Source organism: Drosophila erecta, unplaced genomic scaffold (assembly GCF_003286155.1).
Source record: "Drosophila erecta strain 14021-0224.00,06,07 unplaced genomic scaffold, DereRS2 tig00000126-arrow-pilon, whole genome shotgun sequence".
Lineage (NCBI taxonomy): Eukaryota > Metazoa > Arthropoda > Insecta > Diptera > Drosophilidae > Drosophila > Drosophila erecta.
Window position 1 is genome coordinate 6,479,707 of NW_020825209.1, and position 19,012 is coordinate 6,498,718.

General features: G+C 49.0%; 3 protein-coding genes across 4 annotated transcripts; 1 reads left to right on the forward strand and 2 right to left on the reverse strand.

Annotated features, from left to right (window-relative positions):
* Positions 1-1,170: 1,170 nt before the first annotated feature.
* LOC6550123 (cholecystokinin receptor type A) lies at positions 1,171-9,197 on the reverse strand. 2 transcript variants are annotated; one of them, XM_001977668.2, is made up of 5 exons: positions 8,358-9,197; positions 2,689-2,889; positions 2,348-2,629; positions 1,817-2,018; positions 1,171-1,743 (listed from the first exon to the last, which is right to left on the reverse strand). In XM_001977668.2, the coding sequence occupies exons 1-5, from the start codon at positions 8,923-8,925 to the stop codon at positions 1,218-1,220; spliced, it is 1,779 nt and encodes a 592-aa protein (XP_001977704.1). In that variant the 5' UTR covers positions 8,926-9,197; the 3' UTR covers positions 1,171-1,217. The 2 variants fall into 2 exon arrangements, with proteins under 2 accessions (XP_001977704.1, XP_026837592.1); XM_026981791.1 differs by having other exon boundaries at positions 2,333-2,629.
* A 975-nt stretch (positions 9,198-10,172) lies between these two features.
* On the forward strand, positions 10,173-16,198 carry LOC6550124 (coactosin-like protein). The gene is made up of 3 exons (XM_001977669.3): positions 10,173-10,533; positions 15,530-15,853; positions 15,925-16,198. The coding sequence occupies exons 1-3, from the start codon at positions 10,483-10,485 to the stop codon at positions 16,039-16,041; spliced, it is 492 nt and encodes a 163-aa protein (XP_001977705.1). The 5' UTR covers positions 10,173-10,482; the 3' UTR covers positions 16,042-16,198.
* LOC6550125 lies at positions 16,144-18,498 on the reverse strand. Its single transcript, XM_001977670.3, has 4 exons — positions 18,199-18,498; positions 17,616-18,136; positions 16,818-17,559; positions 16,144-16,761 (listed from the first exon to the last, which is right to left on the reverse strand). Exons 1-4 carry the CDS (start codon positions 18,276-18,278, stop codon positions 16,680-16,682), a joined length of 1,425 nt encoding a protein of 474 aa, XP_001977706.1. The 5' UTR covers positions 18,279-18,498; the 3' UTR covers positions 16,144-16,679.
* Positions 18,499-19,012: the final 514 nt, after the last annotated feature.

Here is a 19,012-nt window from a genome sequence, read left to right on the forward strand (position 1 = left end):
GAATTGCAGCTATTCGCAACGCTTCATTAATCTGGGCCTCTGTTTTGGGCCAATCTCTTAACTTGGCTGCCAGGCTGTCGACATGAAAAATTGAGCGGCCTATCTGGCGGCGCGCTGCTGCATAATGCGATATTAATTAACGTGTCCATCTCGCATCTCAATCTGCTGCTCAGGCACAAGCTCATGAAAACCAACAAATATTATATCATGGAGTAAATGGAATGATTTGGTCGTCAACTTGGGGAGGAGGCAACTGTTTTAAAGACTCTTAAAGACTTACGTTTCCCTTAAATAACTCAAACTTGCAACCTAAGAAACCCAGAAGCTTTCAGATACACACTACTTACTCAACCCGCTGTTTTCTATTATTTCTTTTTAATTTTCATTGCTGCTGATTGATTAATTAAATGAGTAATTGGGGCGCTGATAAGCAGGAACACCGGAATGTCAACATTTGATAAGGAACATAAAAACACAAAGTACGAGCACCGCAAGTCCTTCACTCGGACTTTCCGTATCCTCGAGCAGCGTGGAGTGGCGAAGGGATTGCGCCCACTTCCACTTTAAAATAATCATCATGGCCCCCTTTTTTGGCCAGGCTGCGGTGGCTCTGGGCCTTAATTGTCAACTCAGTTGCTGTGCTGCGTACTCGACGAGGCGACGAGGCGACGAGGCGACGAGGCGACGAACCGAGCGCCTGGCAGCGCCGTAATGGCAAGCGGATGGAGTCCGGGACTCCGGGACTCGGACCCGGACCCGGACATAAGCGGCTTGTGCTCCACTCAACTGTCGCCTTTCGGAGCTGCTCCTAGCTCGCAATTAAAATACCCACTTGGGCCCTATAAATTGTGAACGAAGCAGCTGGGGCCGAGAACTAAAAAGTCCAGCCCTTGAGTGGCGTCCACTTAATTCCCAGGTACTCGCCCAAAAGGATTCCAACTATGAAGGCGTCCGGCGTGATGGCTTAAGTTTTACTCTGTTTATTTGCAGCAACCTTAGGAAGTTCAATTGAAACACCAATAGACTAGCGTCTGAGTTATTTTACGAGTACGATCATAATCACAAGTAGGTAAAAAAAATCCATATCCATATTTCCCTTACTTAAAAAACAAACACAAAAAAACCACACGCAGTTCGCATATCGTACATATTTACACCGCTCCTCGTTGATTCCGGGCGAACTATGAATGGGTCCTTGGGGGCCAATCCTCTACAGCTTAGAGCCGAGGACTGTTGGCGGTGACGGCGGCGGCGGCGGCGGCGGCGGCGGCGGTGGCACTGTTGCTGGTCACCACCGCATTGATGAACTCGTGGCGCGAGCGACTCCGCCAGGTGCCCATACCCATGGCTAGGCCGGGATTGAGACTGATGTTGGTGTTGGTGTTGGCACTGGCATAGGCGCCCGCTCCGGCACCCGCCTGGCTGGCGGAGAGACCACCAGCTCCAGCGGCACCTGCTCCACGGCGCCAGGGCAGCCCCTTGAAGGTGTCCACGAAGGCGCGCCGGAAGCTGGCGTTCATGAAGCAGTAGGTGATCGGGTTGCAGCAGCTGGAGGAGTAGGCCAGCAGCTGGAGGAAACTGATGGCCGTGTAGTCCACGTACTCGTACACCACCGGTCCAATCAGCATGACCATCGTGTTGATCACGTACAGCGGCGTCCAGCAGATGAAGAACTCCAGCACCAGGACGAACAGCATCTTGACCACGCGCTTCTTGCTCTCCAGCGTCTTGGCTTCGTTGGACCTGCATTGGATGTGGACAGGGGAAAATCGGTTTGGCGGACCGGACCGGATCGGATGTCAGACGCGAATCCTACCTGCGAAGCGCCGCATCGTGGACGCGAATGCTGGGCGAGGAGCTCTTGGCCAGCGTGGTCACCGTCGTCGCCGTCGTCGTCGTCGTCGTGGTGGTGATCACAGTTGGAGCCGCTGGTCTCGTTGTCAAGGTGGTCGTTGCCATATTGGTGGATCCGCCGCCTGCGGATCCCTCTGAATTGCCATTATTGTTGTTACTATTTTCTGTGAACACATAAGCCAAACATTTGTGGTAACTCATCTGCTCCAATATTTAAGACTCCTAAAAATGAGAATTTCCTCTTGTGCATTTCCTCGTAAATCTGTGTCACATCGGCTTAAAGTATTATCCCACACTATATTATGTTATGGCAAATGTAAAAATCGACAAAAATCATTCTTTGACGAAGTAATACTTGCCTGCACTCATAAATGCACTCATAATGCACTCATAATGCATTCATAATGCATTCATTCATGCCTCATTTAATATGGAAAAAGCCTTAGGTTTGTGAGTATTCGTACACGACTAGGAATACCTTGCAGATACCAACCATTGTAGACGGCGGTGGCGGTCAGGACCAGGATGCAGTTGCTGCTGCTGCTGGTGCCCGGATTCGATGCACTTCCGCCGGCTGTGGCAGCGGAAACAGGCAGCGATTGCTGCAGGATGCGGCCGCTGTCCTTGGCCATGCCCACGTAGAGGGTGCGCGTAATGAGGATGTAGGCGACGCAGAGCACCACAAGCGGCAGGACGAGCAGCAGGAAGTCCAGCAGGATGTTGTAGAAGAGCTCGTATCCCTGGTCGGGCCAAAACTCGCGGCACTTGCAGTAGCCTGGAACCGAAGGGGTTAGAAAGGAGCGGAGGATGACTGGCCAGCTGGCGTCCACTCACCCGGGCGACTGGTGGGTATCAATTGACTAAAGACCGCTATGGGCGTCATGCAGAGGATGCCGCCCAGCCAGATGAAGCCGATGATCTTGTAGGCGTGGCTGATTGTCTGCCAGGATCGCGAGCGCAGCGGATGGCATATGGCGTAGTAGCGTTCGCAGGATATGGCCACCAGGGTCCAGGACGAAACGGCCACGGAGGCGGCTGCAAGAAAGGAAGCGGGTAACCTTAGAGCCAGCCTTGGAGCACGCTGGACACACCTAGCTCCTGTCGCGCGGCTCCTTCGCCCGCACTCGTCGCATTTTAATTACACAATTTGCATATTAACCGCAGGCGGACAAACGCTCATCGCACTTCTGCCTGTTCTTAGATTGCGACAAACAGTGCGCGATGCAATTTGCGGAAAGTGCAATTAAGCAATTCCCCAGCCACTCCTTTGCATGTGAGCCGGCTGGGGGATTTCCCATTGTAAAGCAATTTGCTCCCACGCCCTTCCTTTCCGCCCTTGAATTCCCACAGCCGCACTTTCATCCTGCGAGTATCGATGGTGCAACACAAAGGCACTTCTGCGAGTGTGGGTAAGCCTATATTGGAAATCGGCTGTACACGGAAAAAAGTTTCGATTGAAGAGGTTGACCGAAATTAAAGAGTATATACTCTGTAGTTGAAAAGCTGAATTCATTACGTTTGCACATAAAACTGTCCCAATTCAGCTGATGAACTGGCAAATGAAATCATAATTTGTTTGCATGCAATAATCCGCTTTGTACATCAAAACATTTGTGAAATTCGCAAATATATGTTAGACTTGAATGCAATAAGCTGTTAGGTATCCGAAATTATTAATTGTTGTGCTGCCGGATACATTTCTGAATTTGCAGATACGAGTATATGTCTGCTAATTAAGGCATACGCATCGGACTCAAAAGCCAGGTGCAGCGAGGTCAATTGAACCAAAATCAGTAATTAAGACTGCCTGCATCCGAGCCCGACACCCCATGCAAGCAATTAAGGTCCACCCTAATGCGCCCTTTCCCTCAGCTAGCTGCTACACAGTCCAGGAAAATTTTGATGGGGCTGAGGGGCAAAGCCGCCTTGAATTGCATTACCTTTGCGTTGCAATTGTTTACTTTATGTTTTAATTATGCACGCAACTAATGGGAGTGGGCAGCCAGGGTCCACCCCAATGCGGCGCGCCCTTCAGCTGCATTGTCACATTGGAGGCGCCCCCAAACGCGTTTGCCGAGTTAACCCCCCGAAATTGAAGTTTACTTTTGATTGACGGCTGTGTGCGGCGCTCTAAGCCAGAAATACTAGCACGCAGCAGTGGCATGTGTGCGCTAAAACTTAAAACAAACAGCACTTCCATTTCCATTTCCATATCCATTTTTGGCTGGGTTTTGGTTTTCGCCAGCTCAACTTTAAGGCTTTTGGGCTAAGCAGCTTGATTGATTCGCGCGCCGAGTCCTGACAACTAAATCATTGCGGGATGCCAATACAAGCCGCCAAAGTCTTGCAGATGCTGAAATGCTCTGCATACTACAGCCACTCGTATGTCTATATGTAGTAATGTGTATGGACTATGTATACCCCGTATACATGTGCGTAATTCAATTGGCAAATGCAAAACTGACGGCAAATAGGGCGGCGACGGCAGCAAATGACGAACCCAAATTGAATTCGATGCCGCCCCCTTATGTTTTTCTTTTGGCAACTGATTGAATTTGATTTGTGCGCAGAGTGGGCAGCAGCCCACACACGCCTTTGAAAAAGGCCAGAAAAAGGACTTGGCAAAAGGACTAGGATGGCGATGGGAACGCAGACGTGTTGAGCATATTACGCATACGACACGCAGTCCTCGAGCCCCGCATAAATATGCGACTCTGACAGGCCGGAATTTATAAGCGTCAGTTGGGTGATAAAATTTGATTGCCGCAAATAAAAACGACCACACTCAGCAAAAAAGTGTGCCCCCAATTGTCCAAAGTGGAAGTGCGAATGCAGAGCTCTTTTTATGCTTATGGAGCCACTTAAGTCTGCTGTCCAAGGAACCATGTGCTTGTCACTTGAGCAAAAGTGTACAAATATTTACTTCAACATTTCTCAGGCTATGACTTTTAGTTGCACAGCTCGGCGGCTGTGGAACTTGGAAAAAGTTCGACTTTTGGGAGAAATTTAAACTGAGTTTTATGGCACACAAATATTTGTGGCGCAAAGCCGAGGAAATAGTTGCCAACTCCATATGGAAAGTACTCTGCCTTGGCCAATTTCTTTAGGTGTATGCAAGGCACAGAAAGACCACAAAAATGTGCTTTGACCAGACTCAAAGGAAGGAGAACGCTTGCGTGCCTGTCGCCTTAGAGGAACTTGCTCCGTGCTCCTGGTCCTCAGATTACACCTGCAGGCGGTCCGGGTTCGCGTCGCCTGTCGCTCGACCGAGCAGATTGAGTGCTTCTCGCAGATGATGAAACATATTGCCCGAATGTGGGAAATGGGGCAGGATGTGCTGCCCATGAGCCTGGCCAGAAATGCTGCCTGTATTAGAACTGCTGGTGGCTGGGCCAAGTCCCCAAATTAGTTAGCCATCAGCCCGAGTGACAGACAATCAGATGCGGTCGCTGACGGGAAAGTGACAGGGCGGAGAATTCGCACTCCCGAGTTGGCATCGGTGGCATCGGTGGCATCGTTGGCATGACCAGCCACAGGCTTTTAAGTAAAAGCGGCTACATTTCCCTTCCAAATTGCGCACATTGTCAGCGAAATTGGTGCACAGCCGGCTTGCTGCTCCATGTCAAAGGAATCAAAGCGATTTTCAGCTCCAAACTGATTTAAATTCAATGAATCCGATTCCAGCAAATGCATTCGCTCTAATGCGGGGATTTCCACTCGCGATGTATGTACATAGTGGGGTGTTCCGGGAGCTGAGTGGAGCACGGGTATGCGCTGGAAAGCCTGGCAAAGTTTGATGAAAAACGAAATCAGAGTTTGCCCAGACATTCTATTTAAGTTGCAAAAGAAGCAAAGTTGCCTTTTATCGAATTAAGTACTCCAAAGTGGCTAGGTGGCTAGGTGGCTGGCTGGGCGCCCCACTCGGCTAAGCTATCATCCCATCCAGAGGCACAACTCTCCGCAAATCCTGGCCAATCCTCACATGTCTGGAGCAGGTTCAGCCGAGCGTGGCCCTCCTTGCGATATTAATATTGTTCTCAAGTGTTTCATTACGAATTCCAGATCCAGATTTTAGATCTCGCATTTTGCACGGCACGTGCAGTTGGCATGCGGGGCAAATGAAAGTTGCTGCCGTTGCCGAAACGAGTGTGCATTAATTAAAAAACTTCATGCCCAACAAATCCCGAAAGGCAGCAAACTTTTCCGAAAACAGAGCCCTCGAAAGCGACAAAGTTGGACGACTTAGTTTCCTCCACACAGCGTTGGCCAGAGGCAGTTTTTCCCGGAAACATCTTTGCTCTTATTTATGAACAACAATTAGTCAAGGAACACTCAGAAGTCCTGCTCATCAGCACAAGTGCTCCACTGGCTGGCCAGTGCTGGCACCCCTTTGCTCCAGGGGCTCCACTTTACTTTAAAATGGCACTTTTTGCACCTCGCACAATGTGTGCATATGACGCCCCACATCCTGAAATCCTGCCGCTGTTTCCTGCCACAGATGTTTCCCCGTATAGCCTAAAACAAAGAATCCCCCGCAGCGGGCACAAATGCTAATGGAAAAATGTTTAAAATGAACTGCGACGAAATTGGGGTTTCCTCATTTGCGTCTGTTTGGGGAGTGGGCACAATGGCCCCCAAGTCGAAAAAACCACACACTTGTTTATATCCCGGCCGATCACTTGGGAAACAGCAAGTGCTCCTGGCCAAGAGTTTTCCAGACCTTAATGCCAACTGAAAGACTTGGCAAACCAATCATGAATGCTGAACCAAACATTAATGCACTCAAATCAATGGGGCAAAGGTCAGCTCTCGAAAAAGTTATTGTAGTTAGAGCCTTGAGTTTATTTCAGCCATAATTAACTAATTCTTAAAGTAAATGAAAGTAATTCTTTTCAACTTAATATCGGTTTCGTGGAATAAAATCTGGAATACCTGACGCTGAAAATGCGAGCAAGGACGATATTTCTGGAATTTCTGAAATAAACGTTTGAGGACGAAAATAAAAGCCATCCGAACCCTGGAGCTAATAAGGCGCCACTTGGACACCTCGAATTCCCAGGCACCACGGTTTCAGAAACGCCCACACGCCGTTTGCGCCCCAGTGACTCCGACCCTCTTGTTTTTTTAGTGCCCATGCTCCACATTTCCCAAGGGCAACCACTGGCGCCATTAGGAGGAGGGGACTGTGACCGCGTTTGTGATGTTCTGCCTGTAATTGCAGAACCGCCGCCAGCTCCTCCTCCTTCTCCTCCTCCTCCTCCTCCTCCATGTGAGCCATGTCACATGGGTATGCTGTGCTGCATGTTGCATGTTCCCCAGGTTCGTGACGCTTGTACCTGCCACCAGGAGCAGCTACATCCCGGCCCGCCTCCCCGGGCCGCGCCAATTGAAATGGTTATTTAATTCGCCGCTCGGTTCGACTGCACTCGACTGCTGCGGGGATTGGGGCCAAAAGTATGCAGTGCCGCTGCACACAGCTGCCTTAAATTGCGCAGCCAAGTATGCTACGCATTTGCGTTTGCGTTTGCGTTTGCGTTTGCGTTTGCGTTTGCTTTTTGCCTGACAGCAACCACAGGAGCCACAGGAAGCCACTAATGTCGGGGCCATCTCGCCCAGTGACAACTTTCCCAGTGACGCACTGGGCAGCCGTTACCGAAATCCCGACGTCCTGAAATCCGGAAATCCGGAAATCCTGAAATCCTGAAATATGTATTTACACTCCGTTGCTAATGCGCCATTTCACATAAACAAAAAGAACGAGCTGCCAGTTTTCGGCCAGAAAGCCCATTCCAATGTCCGTGGCCCCCAAGTAGCGCCGACAAATGTCTTTTTAATCACGTCCAACTGCTGTCCCGCCAACGCGCTTGATTTGAAGTTACGGCATGCGATGGCCATTGGAGTCTTAGGGATACACGGTATCCGGTATCCGCATCCTGCGCACTCCGTCAATAGCATGGGCGGGCCAAAACGATGATTTTCATTTTCATTTTCATTTTCATGTTCATGTTCCTGGAAAACGCGGCACGCACAGGGCTATGGATATGACACCAAAGGGGTAAGCCGGAGGAGACGGAAACGAGGACAATGTATGCCCACCTTTTACCCAACTTGGCAGCGTGACAGAGCCAATAAAGCGATCCACATGCGGCGATAATCGTAAAAAATTATTTTAATGCCCAACCAAGGAACCCAGGGACCCAGGAACCTAAAAACCCAGAAACCTGGGAACCCAGGAATCTAGGAGCCAAGGAAACTACGAATTCGTGTGGCCCCCACTCACATGCACCATAAACAGGGCCCTCAACTTATGCATTTGTAATTCCAGCTAATTGAAGGCTGCAGGAGATGGGGGAATTGGGCCCACTAAGCTAATATCAGGCGGTTACTTATGATGTCGGAGAACGGAGCTCCACTGGTACAGGTCGTTAAGTGGGACTAGGCACTTGGGCATTTAGGCATTTAGGCATTTAGTGGTTGCTGTGTGGTGGGAGGAGGCGACTCACCTTGGGAGAACTGGAAGAGCTTGCAGAGGAACTCGCCGAAGATGAAGTTGCGCAGCAGGGTGCCCACCAGGGTGACGGGCATGCAGAGCACGCCCAGCAGCATGTCCGAGATGGCCAGGTTGAGCAGGAACACGTTGGTTATGGTCCGCATCCGGCGGTTCTGCACCAGCGTCGAGATGACCAGCAGGTTGCCCAGCACGGCGAACAGCAGGATCATGCTGTAGCTGGGTATCAGCCAGACGGGCATGCCAGTGGAGCTGCTGGAGCTGGAGGCGGGAGCGGGTGTGGAGGCGGACCCGGCACTTGGGCTAGAACTGGAACTGCCACTGGAACTGGTGGCCAGGAAGAAGGCCATTTCGGTGGCCAAGTCACTCGGCCCGCTGTCCATATAGCCCTCCTTGTCTGTCGCATTGCCGCCGTTTCCAGTCCCATTGTACGGGTCCACGTTGAGCGACACTATGTGACCCGCCGCACTGGGCGCATTGGCATAGTAGTCGAGCAGTGCCCGATAGGCAGCCGCCGCAGCCATGGCCGCCTGGTCTGCGTCCGCCTCCTCGTAGTTGAACATCCCGGAAGGCCGGGTGATTCGTGGCAATCACTGGCCACCACCGTGCGACATGTCTGTTTAGGTCACCGAAAAAAAAGATGCAAACTTCACTCAATTGCAGTTGAAACGGTGACGCTTGCGCGCAGGCTGGCGAGGATTCTGTTATGGAAGCTAGCTCGGAGGTACCGAGCGCACGAGGTGGCGGCTATGGCTGCCAGGAGAGGGCTCGCCTGCTACCGCTGCGGGTAACGCGTCGTGGGCAACTGACGACTGGCGTACGAGGAAGACGCCTTCGCTCTGCTGGGTCAGTTGCCGCAACATGTTGCGTGGGCGTGGGCGATGCCGAATGGCGCAAACTCACCACGGCAACTTGAGGCCAGCAACATCCTGCCGGGCAGCCCTGTTGCCGAGCAACTCCCATGTTGCGCGGAGGACGTTCCCTCCGCGATTGCGACAAATTAACGGTGCACTGCATCCTCCTCTGCGTTTTATGGCGCTGCTGCAGCTGCCGCAGCTGCCCGGCCCACGCACCACGCAAATCATCAAGTCAGCCGCATTCCTACGCCACTTGAGTGCCCGAGCAAACAATCTCGGCTCGTTATGTATTTGCACAAATGTTCTGCGCTAATTCCAGCCGACACGACGGCAAGCTGGCAGGGATCAGTGCTGATCTAGCCATAGTCTTGGGTATGTGGCGTTTCATTTCGATGAAGCCCACTTGGCCAGACGTGCCACAGGTGTCCGTGCTGTCGTTGTCCTTTCTGGGGCCACTCTTTGGCCAGGCGTCGCGATGGAATCCTTGGTTCCCAGCTCCTCGAAAGCCTCCTCGCTTTGGATTCAGTTTGTAGCTCCTCCTCGAGAGCTTCAGCTGCGCCAGCTTGGGGAGTCCACTCTGAGTTCGAATTGTACTCCAGGCGTAATGGCTGCGCATATGGATAGAGGGTGGCGGTGCAGCATTTTCTCGCGGTGTACGAGTAAAACACTAGCCAACATCTGGCTTTTTTTTGGTGCTTTTCGAAATGCCTGCACTGCAAATGAAACTGAAAATAAAGCCAAATGCGGCGACATCGTCGCAGTTGGCGCTCTCTCGCTCGCTCCCCGGCAAGCTGTCTCTGTCGCACCAGCTGTATGGCCATCAGCTGGCGTGGGGCCTCTGCCCAGTGCATCTCGCTCGCACCCACGGCGACCGCGCCGCCGACTTCGGCGATCGACGGACGACGGACGACGGTCGGCACTTCATTCGGAGTTGCAGACGCCGGCACCGCCGCATTCGTGAGATACAACTCGTGGTGGTCGGACGAAGTTCAGTGGCTGCTCTGGTATCTGGATATCTGGAACTGTGCTCTTTGTGCTTGCATTGTGTTCCTTCTCTGGCGCTGTGTATTTTTGTTTTCGTTGTCACTCTGCCACTTTGTCCACCTTGCAAACGGTCCGCTCTTCCCGCCGGACCAGCGCTCCGATCCCCCTCCAGACTTACTCGCGATCCCAGGAAGCAGTTCCCAGAGCACCAGCATCCCAGCTGCGCATCTAGAACCATATCATATCCACACATCCACATCCAGAACACAGTGCACCAGCATGTCGGACGGCATCGAGGTCGAGCAGTTGGTGGAGAGCAAGCCGAGAAGGGTGAGTAGTGGGGTGGGCACACATGGAGTTCCAGTTGGAGCGGCAGTGGGTAGCCAGAGCAGGGTCGGTAGTCCTGCTCCGGGCAGGGTCCATGAAATGTGTGTGTATACAGGCAGGGGACGACCGAAAATTAAGAGTTATAAAAGATTGGATGGGGCAGTCCAGAGAGTCAGAGAGCGGCCGGAGAGACATCTTATAAATACACCGAAAGAAACCGTGTACCTAATATGCTGCGTCAATCCGGTAGGACAACTTTGAAAATCGAGGAAAGTTTAGTTGCCAATCTAAAGAAAATACACAATAAATAAATGGATTAATCTTCTCATCTTATAGTTGAGAATCTAAAAAAATAAGAAGTAAATAAATGGATTAATAATAACATACACATCTTATGAGCAGGGAGAATTGGTTAGATTTAGTTTAGTTGAGAATCTAAAAAAAAAAAATAAATGGATTAATAATAACATACACCATATAGCCATTTTTGAAATAGCTACAATAATATGAACGTTCAATTACCAACAGTGGCATTGAACTCGGACATTAGCTCAGGGAATAAAGAACCCTTCAAATAGCAGATGCCATACGGCTTTCTCGCGGTGTACACTCCGGAGTTGCCGAAGCCCAGGCCCATGCGGCGTGTGTGTATCTCGCTGGGCATGCGTGAGTGTCTGTAAATAACTCTGGCATTGGCTCGCCGGCGACTCCGCTCCACAAGAACCGGCCCCAGAGGGCCAGAGGTCCAGGAGGCGGGGTGGCAGCTGGGTTTTATGGCTCTGGCAGGGGCAGGGACAGGCACCGAATCTCGAGGGGCATCATTTCGGCTCGATGCGATTGCGGGGGCGGATGCAGATTGCGGGGGCGACTCCGAATCCAAGTCCAAGCCCAAATCGGAATCCGAACGCGACGCCTTCGATGCGTTGCATATCAAGTTCAAGTGCGTTTTCCGTGCACTTGCTCTCGGCTCTCCAGACACCATCGATACCCAGCGAAGGCGCTGTGGTTACTGCGGCGGATTCCGTCTCCCTTGGCCAACACGTATAGCTTTCCAGATTACGCCGTTTGGCGGGCAATGGGAGCCGGCGCAACAGTTGCAGCGCCATTATCTTTGGGGTACTTCGTTCAGCTGATCGCGAGATCTGCGATTCATGTGACTTTTGGTGCACAGCACTTGTTCGTAAACCTAATCTCTATGGCTCCAGACAAAGAGCTTGTGCCCAGCAGGCAGGTTGATAAATAATTCCATTTCGAGGCTTCCAAGTGGAGGGAGCAAAAGGAGTGGGTGGGCATATTAGCCATTCCACACCCCCTCCAATGTTCCGAAATCGCTTCCTGACGCGCCAATTTTGGTCATCCGCTCCCCGAGTCGTCGTTGTCGTCGTCATCGGCATCGGCATCGTCACCTTCAGGCGGCATGATTCACGCAACCCCATCCCCATACCCATACCCATCCCCATCCGGAATCCAAGATCCCCCGACTCCGGGCGTCTGGGGCGTGAGCAGGCACAAAACAGTTTGCTCCTTTGTTTCCTGCACTGCTGCATCCACACGCTGTGTGTGCGTGTGGAGTCGCGAGTGAAACAGAATAAAGTAAAATGAAATAAAATTAAGTAAAGTGAAGTAGGGAAAAGAACATTGACATATCGGCGGTCCCAGACCCGGAGCAAGTACGTCATTGGGACGGGGCTGCGGCAGCTGGCAATTTGTCACTACATCGCGATTTATTTATTTATTTTTCGTTTTGGCCTGGCCAAGGCGAAGCGGTTAATAACCGATTCGCTGCAATTTATTGGTTATTTTTCAATTGCCTTACTGATGCGGCGTTCAGCGCAGTGAGTCAGCTGCATCGACCCAAGAATATCCCGCATATTGTGCCTTCACTGTGCCACATTTTGTATATCTGCATGGCCTCTCCTTTATTTCGCTTTATTCACGCCCGATCGTATTATTTGGAATTTTTTCCGTCGCTTATCTGAAATTCATTAGTCAACATAAAACACTTTCGGTCCACTTGTACATACATAACGAAAGCGAATGAAACACAAAATGTGAAGTGCAGTCGAAAGTTATACTTGGCGAATACTCTTACTTTGATTGTCCATGCATCAGTATTTGCTTTATGAGCTCACGCTTTATATGAGCATGGGATATTTGAGATATAGTATGATGCATATATCATTTTGAAACAATGCCAGTGCACACACATACACACATCAAATGATATAATACGCTGAGCGAAAAATATCTGCGAAGTTAGTGTTTTAACTCTTCAGTTCTGCGATCGCTGGCTGTTTCCTTTGGTTTAATATTCTGATTTAATAGGTGTTCTATTAATTACTAGGAACACTTTCTCCTAAGGCTTCTAGCAGAAGTGCAATTATTCTAAGTATGCACTCACTGATATCTTGCAGCTATTCCCCATTGACTTTGGGTTCCAACTGAGCTGCAACTGAGATACCTTTCACAAGGGTATCAGCTTTGAGTTACGCGGCAATTCAGTTTTGAGCACTTGGCCGGCGATTCGGTTTCGTTTTCGTTTTCGTTGGCAATTTCGTTAGCAATTTTATTTGCAGTATTATGCTTGGTTACGTTTAGCTGCAGTTATAGCCGCGTTTGATGCATCGCCGGCTCGCTCATTGCCAGATATCGATGGATATACACCTATGTATATAAAGTGGCAATGCAACGTGCTGTATGAATGCACATATGGGCATATATGGCTCATTACGTATAAGTATCTATCGGACATGGCCGCATGCCATTTGAGTGGAGCGAAATGTTTGGCAGATGGCTTTCCTGTTGGGAAGGTGGCTAACTCAATGGAGTTATGATTATTGTTTGTTGCAAATGAAACGGAAAACATGTATATATTTCCTGTCTTATCAATTATGGTCGGGGTCTATGCGGCTCTCTCGAGCATGACGCACTCTGGAACTAATCTCCCCTTCTGATACCCTGCAGCAGCAAGCCCAATATCTCAATTCCTATGACTAAGCGCCAACCTCTGGTGGATTTTTATGGTGTGCAAAATTGGAACAGTCGATCCCTGGAGATTGCCAGATTGCTGAGGGGATGGCTCGACTTACCCGGCACTAATTGCCCGGGCGATCCCAAGAACTTTCTGTAATAAATCAATTTCAATTCGTATAGTTTTGCGACAGTTTTCTTATCAGTGTTTTGGGACCATATACTTGCGTCAATTCCGGAGGAGGGGCTATCCGAGACTATCCTATCCAATCTTTGGGTGCACTCCCAGCCCAACCGGAGTGATCTAATTTGTCGTGTTGTCATTGTTCCAGAGAAGGAGATATGACCATATTCATAAAGTGTGTAGGTTTACGAGTATATGTGCGCACGTTATCAGGCTTATCGGTTGGAAACTTAATTTCAGCTAATTTTAGCCAACAAATTGGCCCGCGTACCCATGGAGGTTGCAGGAGGGGCACCGATATACATTTGTATCTGCTATCTGGTTGTTTGGGGGAAAATTTGTTGGGTATTTTCGGTGGGTCATTTGCTGCAACGGTTTCTTGGTCGTCCGCTCTTTTTGGCACAGTTTGCGTCCGCATCTTCATTTTCGCCTTCCGACTAATTAATTCAGAGCCACGAAACGGGAGCTTCAGACAAGTTCCATAGTTCTATGCGACCCATGGACAACATACATCCATATACAAACTCCAAGTTCTCACTGCGCTGCGTTGTGAAAGTCGTCGCGCGAATCATCTTTGGGTTTAATTGTTTGGCGTTTGATATTTTCGGCAGTCGTCGCTTTTCTAATTGATTTTTCTCACCAGACGCCGTACTCTCCGGTCATTGAACGCATTATAGAGCGATCTCTATCTCCGTCTTCCCATCGGTATCTGTATATGTATCTGTATCTGTATCTGTAGCTGTATCTGTATCTCTAGCTGTATCTGTATCTCTAGCTGTATCTGTATCTCTAGCCGTATCTCTGGCCCGGCTTCAATGTCTATTTATACGCGAGTCTTGTTCCTGACTCCAAGCCCGGTCTGCTAGGTGGCAGTTGTACCAGCAGCAGTTCGGTTGCCTTTGTTTGTTGTCATCCCGTTGCGACGACCCCAAGTCACTTATCAAATCTCTGACCTGCTTTCCGTCGGCTACTGATTGAAAATTGTCACGCGTTAATTGATTTCAATGCGGCGATCCGCTTAAGACAATATGGGCAACCACAGAGTGCACTCCGTGAAAGGGTAGTTTTCCGAACCATACGTACTTGGCTCTATATGTACTATAGCAAACCCATCGATCCGATCGCTTTTCACGCTTTCCAAGCACCTAAGCTGCGCCCAACTTTGTGCACAGAAATGTGTGTTGATGTCTTTTTATGATACCGCAAAGTCCACTTAATAAATCACAATTAAAAGTAATCTTCGGTTTTAAAGTTCCCTATCGAGCAATCGAACTTATCAAGCAATTTAAATTCATTTACATATCAATAATTTTACAATATCATGGGCTTTGAACCGGTACCCTCATATGTCTGTACTATTCTGATATTATCAAAAAATTGTATAATATAAAATGCGGGTATGCTCAAGCTTATCATTATAAAGCCTTTGGGTTCGAAATAACTGCTTTATTTTGCCTACTTTTGCACTGGGCCGCTGGTATTGTGTTTGCGAAGCACTAAAGTGGCAACAAATTGCTTTCCGTGAATCTGCCCGCACGTAATGCAAGTGGGCGATGCAGTGGCGTGCCGTCTCCTTGGGCGTTTTTGTGGTTGCCTGACACGGAAATAAGTCGAATTGAATGTAATATACCATCGAAAGCGAAAGCCCCGATCAAATCTGACTCATAGATGGCGCCGTCAAGAGTACTTGGCCCCGGATTGAGTGCATTTGAGTGATTAATACATTCATTATCGATATGGTGATTTGCCTTGGCGGAACGAGGCGGACTTGGAATACATAATTAAGATATATACTTCCGACTGGAAGTGGTTCCTAATCCCTTTTCGCTTGCTCATAATCCCCAGATGCCGCTGGCCACGTCGCTGGAGAAGGACTCGATTCGCGAGGCGTACGAGGATGTGCGCTCCGATCTGACGGACACCGAGTGGGCGGTATTCAAGTTCGATGGCGCCCAGATCATTGTCCATGCACGCGGTCAGTGCTTCGAGGAATTCCGACAGCAGTTCGGTGACTCGGAGCGTGCCTTTGGCTACATACGCATCCAGATGGGTGACGAGATGTCCAAGCGCAAGAAGTTCATCTTCCTGACGTGGATCGGCCAGGAGGTGGGCGTCATCCAGCGGGCCAAGATGTCCACGGACAAGGCGCTGATCAAGGATGTCCTTAATGTGTGTAACCAGTAGCTAGATGCTAGATGCCAGATGCTGAAATACATCCTCTAATCTCTACTCACTTGCAGAACTTCGCCGTGGAACTGCAGGCGGGCGTGGAGGCCGAACTGGACATTGAGCTCTTCCGGGAGGCTCTGAACCGTGCCGGCGGTGCAAACTACGGAACGGGCATCCGGGACAACTAAACGTCCTCCAAGTTACTTTATATATACATACAATTTTTTTTTTGCAACTCTTAACTCTTACCAAACTGCTCCTTTCTCTTTAATTATTATGAATTAATTTTATGAAATTTAAAAACTGTACATTTTATGTAATATTATACAAGCAATTGTAACATTACTGGGTCACCTTGGTTTTTCTCACCATCCTTATTGGTTTTAAGAAGACAAAAATGGTACGAGAATATGTTTCAATACCGATGTTCAACTTCAAAACCGGATGTGAAATCATTTTAGATGCCATACATTAAGTTGGGTGTTGAATTGCATTGATGATGATACAATGAGTTTGTTCAGTTTTTACTAAATCAACGTATAGTGGAGACAGACAATTAAAAATACAGATATGCCAGGTTATGCGTTAGGAAAGTACAAAAAAAAAAAAAATAGTATCCGAAACAAAAAGAAATGTATGCTTTGAATTCTACAATGTTCTTGTCTATTTTGAAACAGTGTCTATACTTAAACTTGTGTAGTTTTCTGAACGAACGTCGGTAAGCGCGCCCAAAGTGAGAATGAACTTACTACTAAGGAGATGGTAAAATGGGTGGTATGTCTAGAAAATTGTCTAGTTCCCGGGATTGTCTAGGACTGCTTAGTGCCTAGCGGTCGCGGAAGAGTACCGAGTGAAGTGCATCGATGTCCACCTCCACGCCAGACGAGTTTGTGGTCACGGTGCGAGAGCTACGGACGAGAACGTTGAACAACACTGCTTGATATCTTTTAAGCATTTCACTCACCTGGCGTTGTGCGAGGAACGGAGGGAGGAGTGCGGATTGACCAGCACACAGTGCATTGGCTGGTCATCGAACTCACGATGGTGATATGCGTCTACGGCCATCTCGGCGTGTTTCAGTGACTTGTAAATAACTTCGGCGGTGCCGGGACGCACCACATGTGCGTCGTACATTGGGCCGATGTCGCTAAAGAGCTCGCGAATATCTGCAGTGGTCACGTTAGCATGCAAATTGCTCACCAGCAGGCGATATCCACCCTTGCTGTTCGACGTACTCAACGGCAATGTGGGTGGTGAACGGCGCATTGTCATGGGGTGGGACATCGATTGAGCTGCACCACCACCAACACCACCGCCACCACCGCCACCAACGACCTGTCCCCGGTTCTCGTTGGCGTAGATCCCATGTGAAACGCGACGATCCGGCTCACCGCCAAACAGACGAGCCCGCAGCGATTCTGGGAGATTGCTTGTGTTTACCTTGTTGCGATGACGGCGCTCGAATAGCTTCTCGCTGGTATCCGTGCGTCCAACTACCAGTGGGGTGGGCAACGAAGGGCGCTCAATGCGATTGCGGGCCACCTCGTAAATAGAGAATGGATCGTTAGCTATATTGTTCTTTAGTGGAGCTGTGGACATCTCCACGTCATCATCGCGGTTCAGGTCGAAGCCACCAAAGGTGTAGCGCGGTGGCGGCTGCTGCTGGCCAGTGTAGCTGCCAAAGTGAAGTGTGCGGGTGATCTCCTCTGAAATTGGAAGAGTGGTTTTAAAGAACGGCTTGGCGGAAAAGGCACTAACTAACCATCCTCGAGGTCCTGCATATTGTCATGATCAACATAGCCCCGTGGAGCAAAGGGTTTGCCCGGCTGATTGGATCTGGGGCCAAAGGAACGACGCAGACCCGCCAATCTGTGGTCACCCAGTCCCACGAGCTCGTCGTCCGTGTCCCATTTCGTCTGGATGGTGCCGCCCGGACGATTTGACATGCTAATGGTGCGCTGACCGAACCGACCCAAGTGCACTCCCGTTCCGCGTGCGTGACGTGATGATTTGAACGACTCTTCTTCATCATCAGGCACTGGGCCCGCCGGGCGGGCCTTCTTCCGATCCAGCAACAGCTGGCGGGCATCGATGCCAGAATCGCGCATGCTCTGGTTGATCAGATCCCGGGCATCACCTATCTTGGCACGTGCCTTCTGGATGATCTTGTTCCTTGCATCGAAGGTGTGCTTTGTGGGCGGATCGGACAGGGATCCTCCTGCGCCCGATGGCTTGAAAGAAGGCTTGTTCAGCAAGCGGCGCGGCTTGGAGTAGTTCGCATTGCTGCAATAAGAAACACATTGAGTGCAACGCCATTTTTTCGGCTGTCCGGCAAATGCACTTACAACTTTTTGTCGATGGGACGATAACCGCCGTGCCCGCGCTTCCGCTCAATAATCTCGTCCAGACTCAGTTCCATGTCCATGGCTCCCGGCTTTTGCTTTTCACACCCTTTTCTAAGCTATATATATTACGAAAAAATCCTTTGAATTTGCCTGATAACTCGTACTCTGTTTGTAAAAAAAAACTCTGGCGTTTCACTGGTGAAACTCGGGGATGCTGTTTGTACTATCGCCCTGCACTATCGATAGGAACTATCGCTTTTAAATATTTTCGTGTTATTGTAATAACAAAATTATGAATATCTGCAGGAATAAAATTGTATAGAAGAAATCATATATGTAATCATATAATAGTAGTATTAGAAATATTAATATTATTATTAATAGAAATAATACTATATACTACTAATACTGATATACTACAAATACTAATATAGTGCTATGGCATACCAATGGTAAAAAAGGAGGACTGTTTACGACAACAAAATCAGTTTCAAGATTACATGAAGACAACAAATTATGTAAATTTACAACAACATTAACAACAAATTAAATATAAACGCTAGTTCTAGATGATTGATGTTTTGAATATTTCCAGTACTGATTTTATATTGTATTTTGAATATTTTTTATGAATAAACATTTTAAAATAAATATGATAACATTTCAAACACTTGTATGAATAACATTTGCCTGGTTATTTGCTCAAGAGGGATGCCAATGTGATCTTGCAAGTAATCACACTTAAGAACACATACACTACAAAAAAAAATACAAAAAAAAATAAATACACATACACATACACACACACATACAC

Bases quoted from the DNA above. Each gene is read 5' to 3' on its own strand.
- LOC6550124 (XM_001977669.3), top strand. From the start codon at position 10,483: ATGTCGGACGGCATCGAGGTCGAGCAGTTGGTGGAGAGCAAGCCGAGA. The intron at 10,534-15,529 runs GTGAGTAGTGGG...CATAATCCCCAG, and splicing joins TGGAGAGCAAGCCGAGAAGG to ATGCCGCTGGCCACGTCGCT. The intron at 15,854-15,924 runs GTGTGTAACCAG...ACTCACTTGCAG, and splicing joins TGATCAAGGATGTCCTTAAT to AACTTCGCCGTGGAACTGCA.
- LOC6550123 (XM_026981791.1), bottom strand. From the start codon at position 8,925: ATGTTCAACTACGAGGAGGCGGACGCAGACCAGGCGGCCATGGCTGCG. The intron at 2,890-8,357 runs GTGAGTCGCCTC...CCTTTCTTGCAG, and splicing joins GCTCTTCCAGTTCTCCCAAG to CCGCCTCCGTGGCCGTTTCG. The intron at 2,019-2,332 runs GTATTCCTAGTC...ATGTGTTCACAG, and splicing joins CAATGGTTGGTATCTGCAAG to AAAATAGTAACAACAATAAT.
- LOC6550125 (XM_001977670.3), bottom strand. From the start codon at position 18,278: ATGGACATGGAACTGAGTCTGGACGAGATTATTGAGCGGAAGCGCGGG. The intron at 18,137-18,198 runs GTAAGTGCATTT...TTCTTATTGCAG, and splicing joins CGTCCCATCGACAAAAAGTT to CAATGCGAACTACTCCAAGC. The intron at 17,560-17,615 runs GTTAGTTAGTGC...TTCCAATTTCAG, and splicing joins TATGCAGGACCTCGAGGATG to AGGAGATCACCCGCACACTT.